The 22,847-nt window shown below is 43.1% G+C and overlaps 3 protein-coding genes across 4 annotated transcripts; 1 reads left to right on the top strand and 2 right to left on the bottom strand.

The window, feature by feature from the left end:
- Positions 1 to 2,491: 2,491 nt before the first annotated feature.
- tbce (tubulin folding cofactor E) lies at positions 2,492 to 10,425 on the bottom strand. 2 transcript variants are annotated; one of them, XM_046309765.1, is made up of 17 exons: positions 10,309 to 10,425; positions 9,867 to 10,039; positions 9,606 to 9,690; positions 9,136 to 9,312; positions 8,658 to 8,743; positions 7,689 to 7,788; positions 7,485 to 7,587; positions 6,986 to 7,062; positions 6,787 to 6,879; positions 6,408 to 6,472; positions 6,098 to 6,162; positions 5,617 to 5,769; positions 5,014 to 5,167; positions 4,674 to 4,742; positions 3,864 to 3,923; positions 3,443 to 3,534; positions 2,492 to 3,019 (listed from the first exon to the last, which is right to left on the bottom strand). In XM_046309765.1, exons 2-17 carry the CDS (start codon positions 9,997 to 9,999, stop codon positions 2,924 to 2,926), a joined length of 1,608 nt encoding a protein of 535 aa, XP_046165721.1. In that variant the 5' UTR covers positions 10,000 to 10,039; positions 10,309 to 10,425; the 3' UTR covers positions 2,492 to 2,923. The 2 variants fall into 2 exon arrangements, with proteins under 2 accessions (XP_046165721.1, XP_046165724.1); XM_046309768.1 differs by having other exon boundaries at positions 9,867 to 9,944; positions 10,309 to 10,388.
- A 148-nt stretch (positions 10,426 to 10,573) lies between these two features.
- On the top strand, positions 10,574 to 17,397 carry rbm34 (RNA binding motif protein 34). Its single transcript, XM_046309769.1, has 12 exons — positions 10,574 to 10,635; positions 10,780 to 10,831; positions 14,288 to 14,447; positions 14,786 to 14,904; positions 14,989 to 15,202; positions 15,328 to 15,387; positions 15,565 to 15,608; positions 15,726 to 15,809; positions 16,039 to 16,102; positions 16,280 to 16,322; positions 16,424 to 16,542; positions 16,756 to 17,397. Exons 2-12 carry the CDS (start codon positions 10,806 to 10,808, stop codon positions 17,176 to 17,178), a joined length of 1,356 nt encoding a protein of 451 aa, XP_046165725.1. The 5' UTR covers positions 10,574 to 10,635; positions 10,780 to 10,805; the 3' UTR covers positions 17,179 to 17,397.
- Positions 17,398 to 17,399: 2 nt separating this feature from the next.
- On the bottom strand, positions 17,400 to 21,739 carry tomm20b (translocase of outer mitochondrial membrane 20b). The gene is made up of 5 exons (XM_046309770.1): positions 21,348 to 21,739; positions 20,123 to 20,169; positions 19,452 to 19,533; positions 19,141 to 19,283; positions 17,400 to 18,285 (listed from the first exon to the last, which is right to left on the bottom strand). The coding sequence occupies exons 1-5, from the start codon at positions 21,469 to 21,471 to the stop codon at positions 18,238 to 18,240; spliced, it is 444 nt and encodes a 147-aa protein (XP_046165726.1). The 5' UTR covers positions 21,472 to 21,739; the 3' UTR covers positions 17,400 to 18,237.
- Between the last annotated feature and the right edge of the window lie 1,108 nt (positions 21,740 to 22,847).

Raw genomic sequence — 22,847 nt, forward strand, 5'->3', positions numbered from 1 at the left:
ACAACACACCGTGCGGACACAAGAGATGTCCCACTGCATGCACTTCTAAACTCTACCGTGAAGTATCAAGTGCCAGATTCCGAGAAGCCATCAGAGAAAAAAGTGTCACCAAGACAAAGTCCATTGCAGAGAACAACGTGCAATACAATGTAAAAGACTTTCTGGTCATCAACACTGTCCATTCAGATGAGATCCCTGTGTTCATGGAAGTGTGTGGAATATACAGTTTCCTTGGTGCTTGTGTGGTAAAGTACTACTACCAGGCAGTTTCAACAGCCATCACCACACATACATGGTTCAACATAGTCAACAATGGATTGCTACAAGGCCTGATGAGGAGACCGATTTCCATGGGTTAGATGGATACAGGGACCCAGAGGGAAGAGTATCCATTCAACTCGGCCACTAGGTTGCAGTTAGTTCAAATGTATTGATTCACTTAAGCACAACACACTTTTGTTTTCACATTTTCATATGCTTTTCCTGTTGTGATATGCTCTGACCAGAACACCAAATTGATGTCTTTGGACCAAAGAATGGTGGAGCAACTCGTTCTAATAATCAAAGTTTGAATCAAAAATCACCAAATTATTTGGAGAATCTAAAAGCTGTAAATCGATAAGTCAATCTATGACTGTCATCTGCGTCATTGATTTTATCACACTGATCCTATTCCAAATCTCTGCTCTTTTTTTTTGCTTTTTGAGCACGAAAGTGAAAGCATTTATATTATTATTGTTAGCTCACAGCTGCAGCAAACAGACCAGCAAAATAAGCCAACATCTGTCCAGCAAAATGAGCCACCAATTGGCCTTTAGCGTGACATATCAACTGGCCAGCAACAGGACACATCAATCAACCAGAGAGTTTCGCCGTCCGTGTTTAGACTTCCAGAATTTCCAGCCGTATTAAAAGTTACTTTAAAAAACAGCATCAGTGAAAAGCACAATGCTGTTCATTCAGAAATGTCTTCTGGGAATTGATAAGGGGATAAATTACCGACAAATATTGTATGAATAGCAAACTTTTTGCTGTAGAGCGAGATGGGAATATCTGGTCTCCCCTGTGATGTCTGCAAGTGAGATTTCTGTGACTTTTAAAGTCAATACAATGTGTGATTTGTGACTTACAAGTTTCCCACTCAATGTCATTTGTATTGTTATTATTAATTATAGAATACATGGGACATAAAAAGCTTCTAAAACCCTAAAAAGGTTCCTCAGTGAAAGGTTCCTGGAAGTACCTTTGGTGGTTCCACCGGTGTGGCAATCTGAGGAACTCATAAAGGTGTTTCCATGAACCTTTTTATTTTAGAGTGGGTGTACTTGTAAATGTGTAAATCAGGTGCGCGTCTTTACTCAACATTGACAGGAGCGCTCCAAACAAAAGACAACCAATAAAATTGACAAAACTCATAAACGGAATGAAATAAACCAAAACGTGTTTCTTACAAGTGTAGTATAGGTTGTGAGCTCTGCAAAACAACGTAGCCACTCCGACAAAGAGAACGGCAAACAGCTAAAAAAATAATATTGAATGCATTAGCGGAAATTACCGTAACCAAAGAAACACTGTAGATTAGAAATTATGGGAATTACCCGTAAATGTAGGCTACTACTGGTGACATGTAATTGGGAATTGATAGGCACTAACATCAAAGGGCAAACAATTAACACAATGAAGTTATGAAACAATGAATGTGCACAAAATGGTTGGAGAGCGCATTCTAGAGATGTGCCTTGTGCATTTTAGCCACGCTCCCTTTCTTCTTGGGCCGTGGCATCCCTGTGGCCTCCTCAATGGATTAGTCCACTGAGACAGGCGCGAATCATACAGGTGTCTCATGTGGCATGAAAAAAGAAACTATTTGCTACAACAACAAAACATATTGGTCGACCAACAGCCTATCTACCACATATTCAGAGCTATATATGCTGGAAAGTTTTAGGTTAATTTGACACCACCTGATGATACTGGACAGTTTAATCTCAATCTCTTCATTCAAAGACTCAATCATGGACACTGACTGACAGTTGTGGCTGCTTTGCGTGATGTATTGCTGTCTCTACCTTCTTGCCCTTTGTGCTGTTGTCTGTGCCCAATAATGTTCCTACCATGTTTTGGGTTGCTACCATGCTGTGTTGTCATGTGTTGCTGCGTTGGTATGTTGTCGTCTTAGGTCTCTCTTTATGTAGTGCTATGTTGTCTCTCTTGTTGTGATGTGTGTTTTGTCCTATATTTATTTTGTATTTTTAATCTCAGGGCCCCGTCCCCGCAGGAGGCCTTTTGCCTTTTGGTAGGCTGGCATTGTAAATAAGAATTTGTTCTTAAAACTGACTTGCCTAGTTAAATAAAAAATACCTTAACTGCTGCTAACTCACTAAAGGCCAAGCTATGAAAGCTGCCATAGCTCAGGGATGGTAAAATCCACCATTCAAGGGCCTAAATGTCTCCTAATTCTCTTTTGCCCAGTGCATAACAGTCATAACAGTAATTTTTGTATTATTTATTGGATGATGAATTGTTTTATTTATGATGTAAGCTGTTGATACGATCCTAATAAATACAAATACACATTGTTCACGCTTGGGTTGTGTTCATAAGGGCACAACTCTTATTGGACAAGTTCAGATGTTCCCTTCCTGTTTCACTCCGTTTTGGACAGTTATCTTCCATTTCATGCCAAATGAACACGACCCTGTGTTTCTTTCTCCTACATCGATTGGTCTCCTCAGGCTGAATAGGAGCTGCGCTGTGTTTTCATCCCAGGTTTAGTGCTGTACATTTTTCTTGTGGATTTCGGAATATCGTTTAAACTTCAAATTTGGTTGCCTGGCGACCCAAACTCCTCGCTCCGGCCAAACGTTATGCCATGGAAGAACTCAGTTTGAGTCATCAGGCAGCCAATCCGGACCTTTGCGGATCACAACCAGCGGACAAGGACCTTGTCTCCGTCTTCGATGGAGTAGAACTGCAGCGGTTTCAGGTCGTTGTCGATCTCAATCTCTTTGCCCTCCATCTGAGGAAAGACAAATGTTGTTTTAGGGAGCCCATTCCACTACTAAGAAAGTGGGACTGTACCATTGGTCTATTAAACAGATTCACCTATGAGTGGCGAGGATGGTTACACCAACACAGAAATAAAACTACTGTGGGCTAGTTTAGGTGAGTAAGACCATTTCACCTAGTCTATTTAGACCCCTTTACCTTTGAGGTAGTATAGGGCAGTTTCTGTTGTCAGTAAACCTCTTTACCTTTGAGGTAGTATAGGGCAGTTGCCGTTGTCAGTAAACCTCTTTACCTTTGAGCTAGTATAGGGCAGTTGCCGTTGTCAGTAAACCTCTTTACCTTTGAGGTAGTATAGGGCAGTTTCCGTTGTCAGTAAACCTCTTTACCTTTGAGCTAGTATAGGGCAGTTGCCGTTGTCAGTAAACCTCTTTACCTTTGAGCTAGTGTAGGAGAGTTTCAACTCAGCACCCGGTATCTTTAGCAGTCTGTAGAGCAGCCCCTTCACTTTCTGAACGATCATGGAATCTAAAACACATCAAAAGGGTGGAGTGACCCCTGAATATCTTTATTAAAATGCAATAGGTTACAGTCACTTCACTTCAAATCAGGGTCCCGACCTCCTTGCATATTTTGCATTGTTATTTGAAAGTACAGTCAGGAATGACTGAGGGAGAAACATTAAGAGGAACAGACATTTACCAGGGGCTATATGTGAGTCTGAGTCTGGCACATGTAAAAAGTCCACTAACATCCATGCACATCTCAATTCATTAGCTTAGATACTGAACATAATATGATAATAATAATATTAAATGCCATCTAACTAGCTGATGAAGACAGGTGGGAGCCTTTACCTGGGAGTTTCTTCACCACAGATTTTCGGTCCGTCTCATCTGGACAAACAAATGTTATGCCTGGTGGGGGAGGTTTGAAATGCTATATTACTCTTAAGAACTAATTAAGCAATAAGGCCCGCGGGGGTGTGGTATATGGCCAATATACCACGGCTAAGGGCTGTTCTTACACACGACGTAACGTGGTGGGCCTGGACACAGCCATTAGCCATGGTATATTGGCCATATATCACAAACCCCCGAGGTGCCTTATTGCGATTATAAACTGGTTACCAACATAATTAGAGCAGTAAAAAAAAGTATATGTTTTGTCATACCCGTGGTATACGGTCTGATATACAGTACCACGGCTTTCAGCCAAATCAGCATTCAGGGTTTGAACCACCATAATGCAATTTAGATACGCTGACTCATCTCCTGTGTAAATAGTTCAATGTGTTTATTGGGTCACAGCACATGCAGTTCTGGGATGAGATTATTACGGTTTATTAGCAAATAATTTTAAAAATCAAATTAATTCCAGAATTGTTTCATAATCCGGCTCTTGGGGGCCACACTTTTGTTTTTGCCCTAGACAGCCGATTACACTTATTAAATGTTTGATAATGAGTTGCTTAGTGGAATCCGGTGTGTAGTGCTAGGGCAAAAATCCCAGGACCAGGATTAAGTAACACTGCTTTACACGAATGTGTGCAGCCACGGAATTTCTAACTTGACGCATCTACACAGGACCGCCATTTTGCATAGCGAATTATGTTCTTGCATTGTGTACTGTATAAATTAGACTTAAGAGAAGTGAGGAGGACTCACTTAAGAGCTGGTTTTTCAGTGCAAATGGCTCCTGCTTCTTCAGTTCGCTGTCTTCTGGAGCTCCGTATTCTGAAAAACAAAAGAAAATTGAGCCTCTGTCAATTCATTGAACTTATAATGACTATAGGGCGGGAATTAGGATCACCACTGTCTCTTTGTAAGAGTGACATGGGCTGCGTTGTATCACTTCTTTCTCGGGATATGGGTAGCAGTACGGCATATGTTTTTTCTTCAGAAATGCCTATAGTCGAGTAGATATAGGGTGGGCTGTACCACTTCTCAGTCTGAAATAGGGTGTTGCCGGGGAAACCTTGGGAGGAATGTATCACTCTTTACTCACTCTGTATGAGACTCTGATAGCGGGGGTGCTGTGCAGTGAACTCAGCACTGGGGCGGTTCTGCTGAGGGTCTCGGTGTCCCCCGGATGCCAGCCACTCTAGCCCAAACATCTTGCAGTAGTCCAGCTCCGCCCCCCTCCTGTCCTCAGGCAGGACCTACAGGTAACCACGGTAACAAGGAAAGAGAATGGAGGATTTCAGCAAGAACATCTGCAAACACTGATGTATTCATAGTGGGAGATGCGAGAAGGAAACATATATAGCTTTAAAGGAACATTTCACAATGTCTAGATAAAAGTTGTGTAGCTCCAGCTACTATATGCCTCAATATTGAATGAAGACATAGTAAGCACTAATTTCCTGGTTTTCTTCGGTGCATATCTTTTCCATTCATTTGGGATGGAGGCATAGAGCTGGATCTATCACTGTGATTATTTTAGGTTTGCGTGCGCAGTGGCTGACCATTAATCGCACCAGTATAAATTGCATGTGGGGATCAACTGTAAGAAGCTGGATCTGTCGTTCAGAACCGGGTAAATTAAAATGGAGCTTAATGAACACACCCAGGTTTGGCAGTAGCGTTAAAACAGATGACAGGGCCTCACCGTCCACCTATTGAGGGCCTCCAGCCGGCCCACCCTGGCAATAAGCAGCTGCATGGCCGTGCCGGGGTTCCTTTCCTGGCTCAGCAGGGGGTTCTGCCGACACGACAACCGGACCAGGCTCTGCAGCTTCTCTAGCTCGTTTATTACCGACCACTGTGTGTGTCAATGAATGTGTCAGTGAGTGAATGAGATTGTAAGAGTGTGTTGGTGAGTGTGTGTGTGCGATTTAAAAAAAATGTTGTACGTATTGCCGTGTCAGTGTGTAAGCACAAGCAAGTGTACGTGTAGGGTTGAGAGACAGAGAGAGAAAGAGAGGGGATAAAGGGTTGAGTTAGAAGGATTTCACATTCATATCCATTTTCACAGAACAAGTATTAACTTTTTGCTGACTAGTGACATTCACCAAATTTGTTTAGTAATTAATCATTTATATATCCGGATATATTTCACTACGATCAAATCTTTCTTAGACAACGCTCACCTCTGAAATGTTGTTGCTGTTAACTGCGAGACTTTTCAGGGCAGGAAACATAGCTGTTTTGCAACCTTCAGAAGACGTGATAAAATAATAATTTACAGAGTCTTACCAATATACTCAATGCCCATCTTTCGCCCTTACAGTTCTACCCATTGTCAAATGCATGTGTCATCAAAACACATATCCACATGCATCTTCTGAGATCTTGTTCAACTACCTCTACTGCTATGCTAATTCAACTCGACTACCATTAATAACAAACACGTCAAAAGGTCACGTTTTTTTCCCAAACAATGTCCGAAGTAAACTTTACCAGGCATTGCGTCATCAAACCGCAAGGTTGACAAACCAGTCTTAGACATATTTAGATTCTCCAGTCTGAAATTCATGAAAAGCACGGATGTAAAAGGTTACACTTTATGGCAAATTACATTATAAATGCTACATAATTTATTATAAATAATACAAATGCTTATTCATTGAAATGCTAATGTTTACAAACAAGGACATTTATTAGGATAATAGTATACATTTTGTTGTTGTTGTTGTTGATAATGTTCATGAAAGTAAAGTACTCCCAAGAACTATAAATGCACAAGTCAAAGCTAACAACAGGGCTATGTCATTTGTCATACGGTGTAGTGAACAGTTATGAGAAGTGTCTGTGTTGGTACCGTTATGCCCGCTCTTACCTAGGCAGTTCGCCAATACTCAGTACGGCTCCATCAACCAAAGGGTTTGTTGAGAGATCCAAAACTGTCAAAGACTGTAAGACATCGTTAGGCCTGTGCAAATGAGGCGGAAATACAAGTCAAATGTTACAAATGTTGCTTTCGAAAAAAATTAAAATACATCGGAACGGAGACCCAAAACGGACGGCTAAAACCTTACTTCTGTAGCTCAGTGATGTCATTCTCAGAGGCGTAGAGCTCTTCCAGCATTGGCCACATGGGGGCGCACTCAAGCAGCTAACAGACCAACACCAAAGGGAGATGGATAAATGTAAAGAGACTCAGCATTTCGATCACTTCTCATTTCATTAGGCCTTCACATGTTTGCACCAGCTCATTAATTAACATACTGTGTGCTGCAACTTAATGATCTATTACCGTATTAACTGGTACAAATACACCTTTACAAATAAAATCAGCCTACAATATTGTATTTACTTGACATGGGATCGATCCGAATGAATCTTTCATCAATTCCTCACATCCTATCTCTTCGCCTCCTCAACCATATTGGTGGATAAAATCCAAGGTTCTTCCCCGCCAGCCTTCTTCTCCAACGAGTTATGAGAAGGATGTAAGTATAGAGGATGCGAGGAATTGAGGAAAGATGAATTGAGAAAGAGGCCCATAATGCCTAAGGGAAAGGTGGTGGCTGTCACCTGAGGCCACGTGAGGGCACAGTTGGTGAGGGAGAGGACCCTGAGGCAGGAGAAGGCCCGGGGTCGCACCGTAGGGTTGGAGGGCACACGCAGTCTGTTGTGGCTGAGGGGAAAGAGGACAAGAGAGACAGTCAGTGAGGGGATCAGAGTTTGAGAAAAGTGAGGCACAAAAACACACACGCATCATTATTCAGCGTGATCTACCTGAGCTGAAGCTCTTTGAGTTCCTCCATCTGCTCAGTGACGGCCATCACGTCGTCCCAACAGCACAGGAGGTTCCCACACAGGTCCAACATCAGCACGTCTGACAGGGACCATTAAGGATGCAGTAGTAGAGCACCATCAGCTAAATGTCCAATCAACGCTTCCCCCATGCTAATTCAATTGGGTGGGTGGACCGTACATTTACTAATGGGGTTGCGACCCAAATAACACACACATTCGCTAAAGTGCACAACTTTTGACCAGAGCCCTAGTCAAAAGTAGTGCATTATATCGGGAAAGGGGGTGCCATTTGGGACGCAAATATGGTGTAAAATAGCTACATATCACAGTAAGTTCAGATCAGAGAAGTGCACTCAAGTATTATTGTAAAAAAAGTTAAACATTATTTTTACCCCCTTTTCGTGGTATCCAATTGTTAGTAGTTACTGTCTTGTCTCATCGCTACAACTCCTGTATGGACTCGGGAGAAGCAAAGGTCGAAAGCCATGCGTCCTCCGAAACACAACCCAACCAAGCCGCACTGCTTCTTAAAACAGCGCGCGCATCCAACCTGGAAGCCAGCCGCACCAATGTGTCGGAGGAAACACTGTACACCTAGCGACCTGGTCATCGTGCACTGCGCACGGCCCGCTACAGAAGTCGCTAGTGCGCGATGAGACAAGGATATCCCTGCCGGCCAAACCCTCCCTAACCCGGACGGCGCTAGGCCAATTGTGCGTCGCCCCATGGACCTCCCGGTTGCAGCCGGCAGCGACAGAGCCTGGGCTCGAACCCAGAGTCTCTGGTGGCACAGCTAGCGCTGCGATGCAGTGCTTTAGACCACTGCGCCACCCGGGAGGCCCGCACTCAAGTATTATTAACATGAACAATTTCATATGATTGACAGTTGTAACTGTTTGGACATGAGCACTTATTTAGCTAATTAAAAGCTACTAAATGAAAGGATACGGGGAGTGGTGTTTCGGATTTCATTCGGAGGGCCCGGGCTGGAAACCTCGCACAACCTCAGTGCAACATCGGTCAGGTTTTCCACCCTGCGGAGGAGCACAGATGACAACAACGCATTTCACTGAATAAGTACAGATGACTGCAGATCAGACAAGTGAAACTCTGTTGGAGTGTGGTGGAGTTCAACAGTCCCAACTCAAGTGCCTACGTTTTGTAACCATTCTTTACTTAATATTTATTGAGCCTTTATTTAACCAGGGAATACCCTTTAGGTTAGAAAACTATTTTGCGAGGGGGGCCTGATACTGGCATCCTCTGGTATAGGTGGCATGCTTTAACAATATTCCAAACAGTACATACAGAGTTGACCGTAAAAAATAAGCACACTTTGGGACAGATTCCCGGAGTCAGATTAAGCCTAGTCCTGGATTAAAATGCACTCTCACTCTCAGGCTCCAAAGCCTTGTTGTCCCCTTACTTTTGTTTCTCTGTGATGGCCTCGAATCCTACCATCTCCACCGTCCTCGTGGAGATCTGGATCTCTTCTCCCAAGACCTGCTGGACCTCCATCTCGTAACGCCGCCTGATGGCCGTCAGGTAGTCCACCCCGAAGCTGGCCTTCTTGGGCCGGACGAAAGAGCCTCCCTTCGGGTGCCTTAGGTGGGGTGGAGGGGGTGAGAACCTTGAGAGCAGCAAAACACATAATGGCCACATTCCAACCCCCCCCAAAATTGTGTTTCCCGTTTCCTTTTTAATGAGAGTGGAGACTTCATTTTTGCTGGAAATCTCAATATCTAACACGTATGAACACAGAAATAAATCACGCAGCTGACCAAATTACGCTATATTTGATTTATGGGTTAGCAGAGATTAGGATGATACCTATCTCAACAGGTCAGTGTAATGTCATGCTACCATCATTGAGATACTAGATAGGGTTTACTTTACCTGCAAGTGAAGTAGTGGACACCTTCATGGCTGCCATCGTGTTTGCCTCGATCAGGGTTGTCCCACTCCACACCAAGCCACAACCCTAAGCACAGAGGCATTGGTAAGCACAGGCACTGAATAAGTACTTGGTTATAGTACATGACCAAGAATAATGGAGAAATGATCTCAAACAGTGCTGCCACACCCACTGTGGATAACGCTTATGTTACTTTGCCTATTATATCCATATCCCAAGCAGTCTGTAGCTAGTTAGCTTACCTGCAGTTGGTGGTACAGTGCCAACAAACCGCACCGTGCCACGCTCCCCGTCACAAGCCACCCGTCTGCCCACTGCGTCTGATGGAAGGCATTCGTGCATGGTGGTGGGTTGTGTCTGGTCAGGGACTCTCATTGTACTCACTGTATCTATAACGTTGGATATATTTCTACCTATATATGTACAATGAAAAAGAATGAGCAGGGAAAGCCTTCTGTACTTTGACAGCGCTGTTTAAGAAAGAGTTAGGTAATACCGTTATAGTAGCTAGCTGAAATACTTGCTGTCATGTCAACTCCCAGGAAACGGTGATGTTGTTTAGCTTATTTTTGCTTGGCTAGCTAGATTAGCTACAACAACTATCTCCACTGCCAAAGAAACACGAGTACCACTTATCCACAGAATCGATATGCTGTTATTTCCAAATATTTGTTTGAAAGTTACCTTTATCAGAGAGTGTTGGTCATATTACGCAGCAGCATAAACAATCACAGCTCACAACATCCCGACAGGAAGTAACTGAATATGATGATGCACACGTTTGTCGTACAAGTTTGATCGATTATTAATGATGTTTATCGGCAATAAACGTTATTTTAGTATCATTATTTAAATATCTATCATCTTTATAATCAGGTAACAATCAATGCATCTATATTTAGATCACTGGATGATAGCCCACCCGGTATGATACAGCTAGGAACCATTTACAATTGCGTTGTGCATAGTAGGATATAATTAGGTGAAGGACAGGCCTTCGTTGAGTAAAGCGTGAGTAAATAGCTACAGTTCTTTTTCGAATCAACAAATAGTTCTAATGAGATGTGTTCATTATAACTTCCGTCAACTTATTTGATTAAATATTTCCATGCTTAAAAGCACGTTTTTATAAGATTGTCTCATCATTCAAACCAGCTGGGATCGACCATCGAGAACTGACCATGAAAAATAAACTTTCTGGAAAGAGGTGAGTCTCCATTCCACGAGTGTCCGCATGTAACTAACGTTAATAATCATTATGTTAAATTTGTACATTGTTGGAAATACAAGGTAGTTGGGGAAACTCACACTGTGTATTACACTGAACTAACATTTAATCGCAACATGTAAAGTGTTGGTCCCATGTTTCATGAGCTGAAATATGATCCCAGAAATGTTCCATATGCACAAACATATTTCTCTCATATTGTGCACAAATTTGTGCACGAAGGAGTGTGGGCTCTCCCGACATGAGTAAGACATTTAAGCCTGTTAACCCTCCCAGGGCTGCCAGCCCAGACGCTGATCCTCAACACATGGGCCCAACAAGGGTGCATGCTCAGCCCCCTCCTGTACTCCCTGTTCACCCATGACTGCATGGCCACGCACACCTCCAACTCAATCATCAAGTTTGCAGACAACACAAGAGTAGTAGGCCTGATAACTAACAATGATGAGACCGCCTACAGGGAGGAAGTGAGGGCCCTGGGAGAGTGGTGCCAGGAAAATAACCTCACTCAATGTCAACAAATCAAAGGAGCTGATTGTGGACTTCAGGAAACAGAGGGAGCACGCCCCTATCCACATCGATGGGACCGCAGTGGAGAAGGTGGAAAGCTTCAGGTTCCTCGGCGTACACATCACTGATGATCTGAGATGGTCCACACAGACAGTGTGGTGAAGAAGGTGCAACAGCGCCTCTTCAACCTCAGGAGGCTGAAGAGATTTGGCTTGACCCCTAAAACCCTCAAACTTTTACAGACACCCAATTGAAAGCATCCTGTCGGGCTGTATCACTGCCTGGTACGACAACTGCCCAACGCATCACCAGGGGCAAACTACCTGCCCTCCAGGACAGCTACAGCACCCAATGTCACAGGAAGTCCATTCGGTAGTCCATTATTGTGGGCCGCTAAGGAGTATTGGTGTCTTTGAGGGGTGTTTGGCCTGGTTTGCTAACTACCTCTCAAAGAGTGCAGTGTACCCCAAGTCTCGATCCTAGGCTCCACACTTTTCTCAATTGATATCAACCACATAGCTCAGGCAGTAGGAAGCTGCTCCTCGGATTTTGTGTTAAACACTCTACAATAAAGCTTTCTTAGTGTCCAACAAGCTTTCTCTGCCCTTAACCTTGTTCTGAACACCTCCAAAGCAAAGGTCATGTGGTTTACTAAGAAGAATGCCACTCGGCAGGGAAGGGTGCTCTCGAGCGGCTAGATATTCTTCACCATTCGGCTATCAGATTTGCCACCAATGCTCCTTATAGGACACATCACTGCACTCTATACTCCTCTGTAAACTGGTCATCACGGTATACCCATCGCAAGGCCCAGTGGTTGATGTTTATTTATAAAACCCTCCTTAGGCCTCACTCACCTCATCTGAGATTTCAACTGCAGCCATCTTCCTTCAAATTCAACACCCGTTATGCCAGTCACATTTTGTTAAAGGTTCCCAAAGCGTACACGTCCTTGGGTTGCTCGTCTTTGCAGTTTGCCGCAGCTAGCAACTGGAACGAACTGCAACAAACATTCAAACTGGACCGTTTAATCTTAATCTCTTCATTCAAAGAATCAATCATGGACACTCTTACTGACAGTTGTGGCTGCTTTGTGTGATGTATTGTTCACTCTACCTTCTTGACTTTTGCTGTTGTCTGTGCCCAATAATGTTTGTACCATGTTTTGTGCTGCTATCTTGTTGTGTTGCTACCATACTATGTTGTCTTAGGTCACTTTTCATGTAGTGTTGTCTCTCTTGTTGTTGTCTCTCTTGTGATGTGTGTGTGTGTGTGTGTTGTCCTATATTTTTGTTTAATTTATTTTTAATCCCCCGTCCCCACAGGTCTTTCGCTTTTTGGTAGGCCGTCATTGTAAATAATAATAATTTGTTCTTAACTGACTTGCCTAGTTAAATGAAATAACATATAGTTGTGAATTGTTAGAGACTACTGCACTGTTGGAGCTAGGAACACAAGCATTTCGCTACACCCGCAATAACATTGCTAAATACACTAACATTCAAAAGTTTGGAGTCACATAGAAATGCCCTTGTTTTCCATGAAATCATATATGAAATTAGTTGCAAAATGAATAGGTAATATAGCCAAGACGTTGATAAGGTTAAATAATTCATTTTAATTTAAATAAGTGTCCTTCAAACTTTGGTTTTGTCAAAGAATCCTCAATTTGCAGCAATTACAGCCTTGCAGGCCTTTAGCATTCTAGTTGTCAATTTGTTGAGGTAATCTGAAGAGATTTCACCCCATGCTTCCTGAAGCACCTCCCACAAATTGGATTGGCTTGGACACTTATGTACCATATGGTCAAGTTGCCTCCCACAACAGCTCAATAGGGTTGAGATCCGGTGACTGTGCTTGCCACTCTATTATAGACAATTGGCATTCGGACTGCAGGAATATCCAGAGCTGTTGCCAGAGAATTGAATGTTAATTTCTCTATCATAAGCCTCATTCAACGTCGTTTTACAGAATTTGGTAGCACATCCAACCACCCCCACAAGTGCAGACCACGTGTACAGCATCATGTGGGAGAGCATTTTGTTGATGTCGACATTGTGAACAGAGTGCCCCATGGTGGGGTTGTGGTACTGTATGGGCAGGCATAAACTACGGACAACGAACACAATTGCATTTTATCGATGGTAATTTGAATGCACAGAGATGCGACAATTGGCCTCTCGTCGTGGTGACATTAATCAGTCACCAACACCATGTTTCAGCATGATAATGGGCGGCACCATGTCTCCAAGGCTCTGTACACAATTCCTGGACGCAGAAAATGTCCAGTTCCATGGCTTGCATACTCAGACATGTCACCCGTTGAGTATGTTTGGGATGCTCTGGATCTACGTGTACGACAGCTTGTTTCCAGGTCCCGCTATATTCAGCAACTTCGCACAGCCATTTAAGAGTGGGACAACATTCCACAGGCCACTTTCAACAGCCTGATCAACTCTATGCAAAGATGTCACGTTGCATGAGGTAAATGGTGGTCACACCAAATACTGACTGGTATTCTGATCTACGGTCCTACCTGTCACCAACATATGCATATCTGTAGTCCCAGTCATGAAATCCGTAGAGTAGGGCCTAATTTACTTATTTAAATTGACTATCATATGAAGTGTAACTCAGTAAAATCATTCAAATTGTTTCATGTTGCGTTTTATATTTTTCTTCCATAAGTTGCTTCTAGTCAGCAACCAAATCGTTTTAGTATCTCAATGGCACTGGATAGCCTACCTTTTGATTGTGTGTTACCTCTATGGATGTTCAGGAAATGCTTATGAAGATGTCTTTTTGTAGCAATAAATATTACACGTACCTTGGCATCCATGCACATCTAGCTACCTAATGCAGCACTGTGGTAGTGAACTGCTGCAGTATCTCATGAGTCTAACAATGTTACTTGTTTTTCCTTAGTGAGGGGCCATCTGTGGACAAACAGTCCATGGACTATGTAGTGGGATCAGTATCAGGCAGCTTGTTTCCAAAGGAGTCTGCATCCAGTTCGGGATCTTTATCTGCCTTGTTCCAAGCTGCGCCAGTAGTTGACACACTGTTCTTTGTTCCTGCTCCTAAGGTAAGGCCATAAGTCCCAAGGAAAGGATGCACAGCTCAGGTCTTTTAATGCTGTAGCCCAACTCATTTTTGTTTTCCAGGATACCACGGCCATGTTCAGTAGAGAAAATGTTTTTCCAATAAATGTGAAACAGCGTTTCTACCTGTCCACTAAGAAACACACACTTTCGCTTTCTGTTTCAAAATGATCAGTGTCCAGTAGGGATGTAATGGGGAGGTATTATCTGGGAAACCAACAGGACTACATAGCTTGAGGGCCTGAGTCGTGTACCCTTGCTAGAGTCTTCTGTGTTTGCCAACTGAGTGAAATTATAATGTAACTTTTTCTTCCCTTCATAGCCTGAACCGAGGAGCGTGGAGGTGAAGGAAGGCGCAGTCACAAAAGTCCCGAACAACCAGAAACAAACAAAGAAAGCTGCAAAGGACAAATCGGCTGCAGACCTAAATCTAGAAAACAGGTGAGCGATTAAAAAAAGTAAATCACATGCAAAAGAATATGTACGAGATGTAGATTGATAGTTAAAGCTCTCTCTCACTTTCAGAGAAAGTGCGTTACAAAATGCTGACGAAGATGAACAGGTCCCAAAGATGCCCAAGAAGACTAAAAGGAAAGCTGTTGAGATGGAAGAAGGGGGTGCGACAGAGGAGGAAAGGCAGACAAAAAAACAGAGGACTGGAGCCCAAATGGCGGCGGAGAGGGTAAAGCAGAAACGAACAGTGTTTGTCGGCAACCTTCCTGCCAGCTGCACAAAGAAGGTAACAGCCGCCCCAGTCGTTATAAACAGTGACCATAATCTCATTGGTTAGGCATGTCGAAAGCAGACCTGGGTTTAAATCTCATGTGAAAATATGCCTTGTTGTTTCTCTGTTTGGTTTTTCAGACACTACAGCTTGTCTTCAAGGATCAGGGAGCCATTGAAAGCATTCGATTTCGATCTGTAGTAAGTACTCCATTCACTGTATTAGATTAATCTAATACCCATCAGACAATATGAGTGCTCATTTCCATTAGGGTTGAGCTTCCTGAAAGCTTCATAGTAATGGATGAAAGATGATACAACACTTTCTGAAGCCTCAAACTTGATCGGTGAAGCTAAAACATGGCATTTTCCTTGTAGGTAAGAGAGGATCCATCTATGTCACGCAAAGTAGCAGCTATTCAGTAAGTTCCCCTGAATTGTTAACCATGAGAAATGCTAACACTGATTGAATGGGAGTTTATCCGTGGTAACATGACGCATGTATTAGAGTACTTTTTGCTGTTGCTTTTCCTTTCCAGGCGTAAGGTTCACCCAAAGAAGCAGAGCATCAATGCCTACGTGGTGTTCGAAGCTGAGGAAGGAGCCGAGAAGGCATTGGAAAGGTAGTCCCTGACAAGCATTCAACTTTAATTTTAGCGTGACTGTTTTAAGTTATCATAATCTGGTAAACGCAGAGCTGAAGTCTTGCTTAATTGCGTCAGATTGCTCTATTACATTTCCCTTCAGAAATTTGAAAGATGTGAGCGCACCTGCGAAATCGTGATGTCCAAAAAAAAAAAAAATCTGCATACTAGAACAAAGTTCCTCATTGGCCGTCTTTAAATGTTGCAGGAACGGCATGGAGATTGAGAAAAACTTTCACATCCGGGTGGACAGGGTCTCCAAAAGTTCATCGGTAAGTGTGTCCCACGACATTGGATATTTTAAAAAGAACACACCAAGCGCTAAGACCGGTTGAATGTACTTGCTGACAGTTAAGGTCATACATTTGCTTAATCTTTGGGTTTTGTATACACTTGTTTGAGCAAAGGATGCTGGGACATCTATTGAATAGAATTGTTTTGTATTTCAGCACGATCACAAGAGGTCAATATTCATTGGCAATCTACCATTCGGTGAGTAACAAGAGGGTTTACTTTCCTGTGAACTTGTCATTCAAAAGGAAACCAATAACATGCAGGTTATTGGGTTCATATCATATGGTATTAACTTGCAGATATAAACGAATTGCCAGTGCGACAGCACTTTGAGGAGTGTGGCAAGGTGGAGGGGGTGCGGTTGGTGCGGGACAAGAACTCTGGAATGGGCAAGGGCTTCGGCTACATCTTATTCCAGGTGAGGAAATATAATATTTCATATGCACCAGACTCGCTCAGATGTTATGTATGCATTTCAAAACGCTTCTTCTCACTACTGAGCTGGCCAAGTCTCATACTGCAGCCAATACTTTGCATGCACACAGTTTGGGTTTAGACTACTACTTAGTCTTATGAAACCTCTTTTCTAACTACACCCCTGCATCATCTCTAACGGCTAATGTTGTTGTAGAGCATCGATGCGGTCCAGCTGGCCTTGAAACTAGACAGCTCCAAACTCCTCGGGAGGTCGGTCCGGGTGAAGAGGTCAGTGAAGAAGGAGAAAGAGAAGAAGAAAGTGGTGCACAGAGGGCCTAGAGGGAAAGAAAGAGAAACTAAGGGTGCAGGGAAGGAGCCTACCAAAGGAGGATTTAAGGGGAGACCGGGCCAGGGCGTTCCCCAAAACAAATCTTCCGTGAGGCCGCAAGGGAAGGGGCCTCAAATGAAATCGATGGGGAAGCCATTCAAGAAAAGTCCAGGCGAGGCACAGAAAGCCACCACAGGCCCCTCTTCCTTCAAAGGTGAGATGGCCGACCCAAACAGCAAAAAAGCAAAGGCGAAAGCACTGAAGAAGAAACTCAAACCGAGGAAAAGGAATCAGGTTGTACACATTTGATGGTCTGTGCTTTGTGATGCATCGTTAAAGCAGAAAATTTGTTGTAAAATGTTCCTGACGTAACATCCAGGCCCTCCCACATTTCCAGTTGAAACATGGTTGTTTTTTAGGTTGGGGCTGTCCCACCGAATATGTATGTCAATCCCACCTAATGGTAAGGTTAAACATTCATGAACTGTTCTAGACCTTATAAAGACTAAATAAAATTTTAGAAGCAAAGGTGTTGTCATTTACCTTTATTTAGATTTCTTACAAAGAGGAACAACCTTAATGACCTAACAGAACATTCAATCACTTTAAAGTATCCATGTCAGACTGAAAACAAAACAATAACTTATACAACAGCGTTGAGACAGATCACATGTAGGAACAAGGAAATTGAAAGACTAAGAAGTTTGTAGAAAGGTTTTAGTACAGGGGCTATATGTATCAAGCCTCAGTAGGAATTCTTTTTAAAGATCAGTTTCCTTTCAGATCACAATGAACAAGACTGCATGGGCAGGGGGGAGGACCTGATCCTAGATCAGCACACCTATTCAAGAAGCTTAATACATATGGTCCCAGAGCTGTGTAAACATGGGGGTGGTTGCAGGGATGGTATTGTAAATGCTGAGAAATGTTTTGCTGTACCTTTCAGAGACAAACTGTAAGAGAAGCAAAACACTAACTGCATATGAATCCAATAAAATGGGTCCAATAGGCATTTGATTGGTTACCATTGCTGCAAATCAAAAGATGGCAATCTGATTGCGGCCAATAGTAACACACAACGTGTGGTAATTGGACGGGTTCATGTTTTTCATTTGGGCAGAAGCAAAAGAATACCTTCGAGTAAAAAAAAAAAAAGTTTTACCAATTTTCTATACAAGTCAAGATAAGGGGTTATAAGAGCTCCGGGAGGAACTTTCCCCTAAGTACCGATCTAGGATCACCTTAACCATTAGTGGGGAAAATACATAACTGACCCAAGATCAGCATCTAGGGGCAACTTCACCCTACTCCTGTTATAGGAGGGTCCAGAAGAAGAGTGTTCCGAGGGGAAACTTCCATCGACGATCCTCATTCTAAGTCGTCTTCATTCAAGCTACCTTGTGCGCTCACAATACGCTGCAGGAAAGAGGGAAATTCTAAATCCATAAACATGAAGAGGAAATGAAACATTTCTTAAGCTTTGTTGATATGGGTAAATAAGTCTCAGGAGTACTGATCTAGGGTCAGGCCCTGTATTCAAAAAGCATCTACTCAGGTGCTATATGAATAGGGGCTCAGGTCCCTTCTGTCCATGTTCTTACTCAAGGTAAAAACGGATCCTAAAATCAGTACTCCTACTCTGGTTGAGACATGAAAGGACTGAAGATGGTTAAACAAGTGTGGTGGGTGCCTTTCATTAGGTTAGAAAGACCACCATACTGCTTTCACCTCAATGTTCAAATGCCTGTATCGCGAGAATCAGTTTTTATTAGCGTTCAGTCTCGTCTCCTTCTCCTTCGTTAACAAACGATAACTTCCTCTGACACAAGCAGTTAAAATAAACATTAAATGGTCACGGAAACGCTTAGACACTTTTACTGTAAGAGACAAGGACTTAACCTTTCTGATGATACCCTTTTTATGTCTCAACTATCAACATGTAGAACAGACCCCACTAAAACGAGAGTATCAATGAACATGATTGTGGAAAAGTCATGCTCAGTTTGTTGGGCGCGGCATTGCGGCACCGCTAGCAGCATTTTAGCCACAGCCTTATGCAATGTTGCATAAAAATACGCATTTATATTAGGAATTGGTAACTCGTTCTCATTCTGAGATAAGCATCGGTTTATCCAGGTAGGCCTCTTGATTTCGATATCTAAATAAAGTGGACAGGCTGTGTTGTTCAAACAGTTTGAGACAGATTTGGAGTACACAGCCCAGGGTAGGAGTGTCTGTTAAATGACCTTGAAGTGGAGAAAAGGACTGTACCTGGCTGATGGTGGGCAGTTTGGTGAGTAGCATCTGGAAGACAGGTGGCGGGAGGGTCTGCTGCAGCACCTGGAGAAGCTGCTGGGGCTGGCCGCACACGGCGATGGCGTTGGTCAGATGCTCCACGCCATTCTCGTAGTCACCTATACCGGAACACCAAGTGCAGAGAGGTTTAGATCGACAAAATGTGTAGTACATCACATGGAGAACAGTGTCGTTACTCTGGTCACAAGTAAATTAGGTAGTGCATTATATGGGGAATAGTGCATCACACACACAGACCAAGTGATGTCAATGTAAGACTGGTTTACCCTGAGCCAACAGCTCCTCTCCCAGCTGAATCTCCTCCAGAAAGAACTTCTGGACCGCCTCTGCATCCTTCAGGTCTGGGAGCTGCAAGAGTCCCACAACACACTCTACTTTCCATAGGTCAAGGAATAACTAAAACGTAATGTACTGGTGGAAAATCTGTTGTCGGTGGCCTATTCTCCAGGAGAAATAAAAGGTCTATTCTAATGAGTCGGGCAATCCACAGAGGCGTGCCACTTCATCAGGGTCAAGGTTAGAGTTCAATTTAAGTGAACTCCCAGCAGTTCTTGCTGGGTTTGCACTTCCTCCATTGGAAAAACAATGGTTCTGTGGCGAACAAGCCATTCTCGTGAGAGTCCAGTATATGGGGCTTAAGGGAAGAGTAGTCAAGTCGGTCAGTTTCTATTGGGGAGCTATACAGTTGTGTTGACAGAAATTTGGTACCACTGTACAGACAAAAAGGTTTCGTCCATGCACTAATTCCAGTCTCAAAACAGTCCTACCCAGCCATCACCTTGCGGTGTCCCAATACATGCCAGTGAAGATCGTCTCTTATTTATTTCACTGGAGAACATTTCCCACATGGTATCATCTGACGTGTACTAGACATTACTTCTTTAGACGTGTTCATTGAGGAAGAATTTAAATATTACCTTGAAGGGATTTTACTCACCTTCGACAGTCCTGTCTCTTGTTTTGCAGCTGCCTGATTTCTCCTCCCTGGGGCAGAGGTAACACAATCACTTAATATAAATAGCTTTGGGGATTGCTCCTGTTTGTACTTAAGACATCTTAGTTTCTCTGGCAATCCTACAATGAAAGACTATGATTAGGAAGTCACATGAACATCCTAAATTGACACCCTGAAGTACAGCTTCAGTCTTGAACAAAGCTCCAATATAAATCCCCACCAATTCTGATATCCCTTGATAAAGTGGTTTACCCTGGTCAGAATCAGGAAATAAGTGTAGCCGCGAAGTAGCAAGTGACAACTATCCAAACAATCCTAGTTTTTTTTTCCTGATAGGGTGATGAACTACCACAGTGGAAGGTGAATGACAAAAAGGCTAACAGAGGAACATGGCTCATTCAATTGCAATAAAGCAGGTGTATAAAGCATTGTGGCCAACTGACAACCAAAAGGATTTGTGACATGCATCCATATTTGTATTCTAATTCGTAGCTCTATTGGAGTAAGGGATTCTGGGTAGAAGACAAGGCAGAGCTGCCATGATGTAGTGTGTGGAGGTGTGGCCATTCCCACTCATTTATTTTAGACCCCCTTATGAGTTATGCAGTCTCATCATTAAAGTTCGCAGTCTAATGCACTTAAGGCGCATTGTCAGCTTCTTCATACCAACAACCCACGGCCATAAATGAGCGGTAGGACTGGATAGATTAACATTAGGGATATCCAGGTTGCGTTTAATCATGCTTGGTAAGCTCTGTCTGATATGGCTAGTAGCCTAGAATGGTTGGTTTAGGTTACATAACAGTTCAAAACACTACCAATGAATGAATCAGGGTAGGTGCAGTTTTCCATGTCTGAATTCAACTAACAGAACGCTTGTGAGTAGGAAGTACATTAATACATGATATAGAAGCTAGTTATCTGAGAAACGCTCAACTCCTAAGAGAACAGAGTTGGGCGTTCCTCTGCTAGGAGCTAACGTCAGCACTGGCTAGTTAAGTGCAGGGTTTTTGGGGTTAGCAGTGCGGGGACAATGAATGAATGAATGAGATCTATTGCACAAACGATTCACGTTACCATTCAATCTTCTATACTTCGCTAATTGGGAATAGTTAAACGAGTTCGGCCTGGCTCGGGCATTTTGTTGCACCTCAGGTCTCCCAAACATAGACCTGTGTGGGGTGTACAGGACGCAGACAACACTCACGTTCTCGCAGCCTGTTCTTGAAGTTGGGGTCACTCCGTCTTTTCCTGTCGAAGTAGATGCAGTAGCCGACGAACAGAGCCCCGCAAACACCGGCGGCTATCGTGCTCGATTTACCGCCCATCATCACTTCCGAAATGGTTGATATTTCTGTGTTAACAAAGATAATATTTCAATTTTGGCTTGTATCAGAGACGGTACATGACCTCACACAGGCGCAAGTTCCCAGCAAAAAGGACCAGTAGGACCACTGACTAATTTGACAGCTAGGGTGTCCGCATTGACCGCCTGATTAAATATAATACAACGTTAATTCCCAATCACATTATATCTCCGATAACGTATGCATTTTGAGTGCATATAAAGTGTTGGATCCCTCACGACGCCAGGACAGCGGAGTCAATCACCACCTTCCGGAGACACCTGAAACCCCACCTCTTTAAGGAATACCTAGGATAGGATAAAGTAATCCTTCTCACCCCCCCCCCCCCCTTAAAATATTTAGATGCACTATTGTAAAGTGGTTGTTCCACTGGATGTCATAAGGTGAATGCACCAATTTGTAAGTCGCTCTGGATAAGAGCGTCTGCTAAATGACTTAAATGTAAATGTAAATGGATGTTGTTGAACTCAGATGGGAAAAAAATACATGTGTTAGGATTTCTTCAAATCAATGTAAGTAGCAGTCGGTCGCATTGAAATGTAAGTGCCACAAGGTGGCAGTAGCAGTTCATTAAAAAAAAGAAGCAGCAGGCTAAGGATCACATATGATACAATTTAACATAATTTTCCCCAGAGTAACAAAAATAGAAACAATTTAACTACAACTCTAGGTATTTTGACTGTCTGGGGTAGACCACACAGCAGCAAACAATGGCCAAGTGAAATATTGAACATTAGGCTACATGGTGAGTGACACAATCATCTAGACAAGGAAGAAAACATGTACAATTTTGCTTTCACTATGACCAATTCATTTACGAAAAACTATGCCTTAGTTGGCACTTCTCATCTCCCAGATGATAGCAAATCCCTAGAAGTGCTGCTCAACAGAACAGATGGTCAGCTGCATTACATGTGCAAATCCAGACTGCTGCAAAAATATACCACCTTGACTACTAGGCTTCTGAGGGCACATGCTCAGACCTGCATTAATACAACCATCAGGCATGCACATCCTTGCATGGATTACATCATCACCATACTGTGTCTGGTATTACGTGTACCTTTGCCTTTAAATGGCAACCGAGCCGTTCTGCACCCTTGCACAATTTCTGTGGCCGGTTGTTGTGGTTACAGTTTATTAAAGGGATAACTGAACCTTAGAGATTGACGTCATTGACCACACGTCGCCGGTTGACAGGATTTTGGAAGGGTGTGTGTGCTTTTGGGGGGGTTTCCAGTTAAGCTGTGGGTGTGTGGTTGTGTGTGTTCATGTGTGTTTGTACACGTGTGTGTTTGAACAAGTGTGTGTACACCTTCATTCCCTTATTTATGTATCTA

The sequence above is a fragment of the Oncorhynchus gorbuscha genome, linkage group LG18 (genome assembly GCF_021184085.1).
Source record: "Oncorhynchus gorbuscha isolate QuinsamMale2020 ecotype Even-year linkage group LG18, OgorEven_v1.0, whole genome shotgun sequence".
Taxonomy (NCBI): Eukaryota; Metazoa; Chordata; class Actinopteri; order Salmoniformes; family Salmonidae; genus Oncorhynchus; species Oncorhynchus gorbuscha.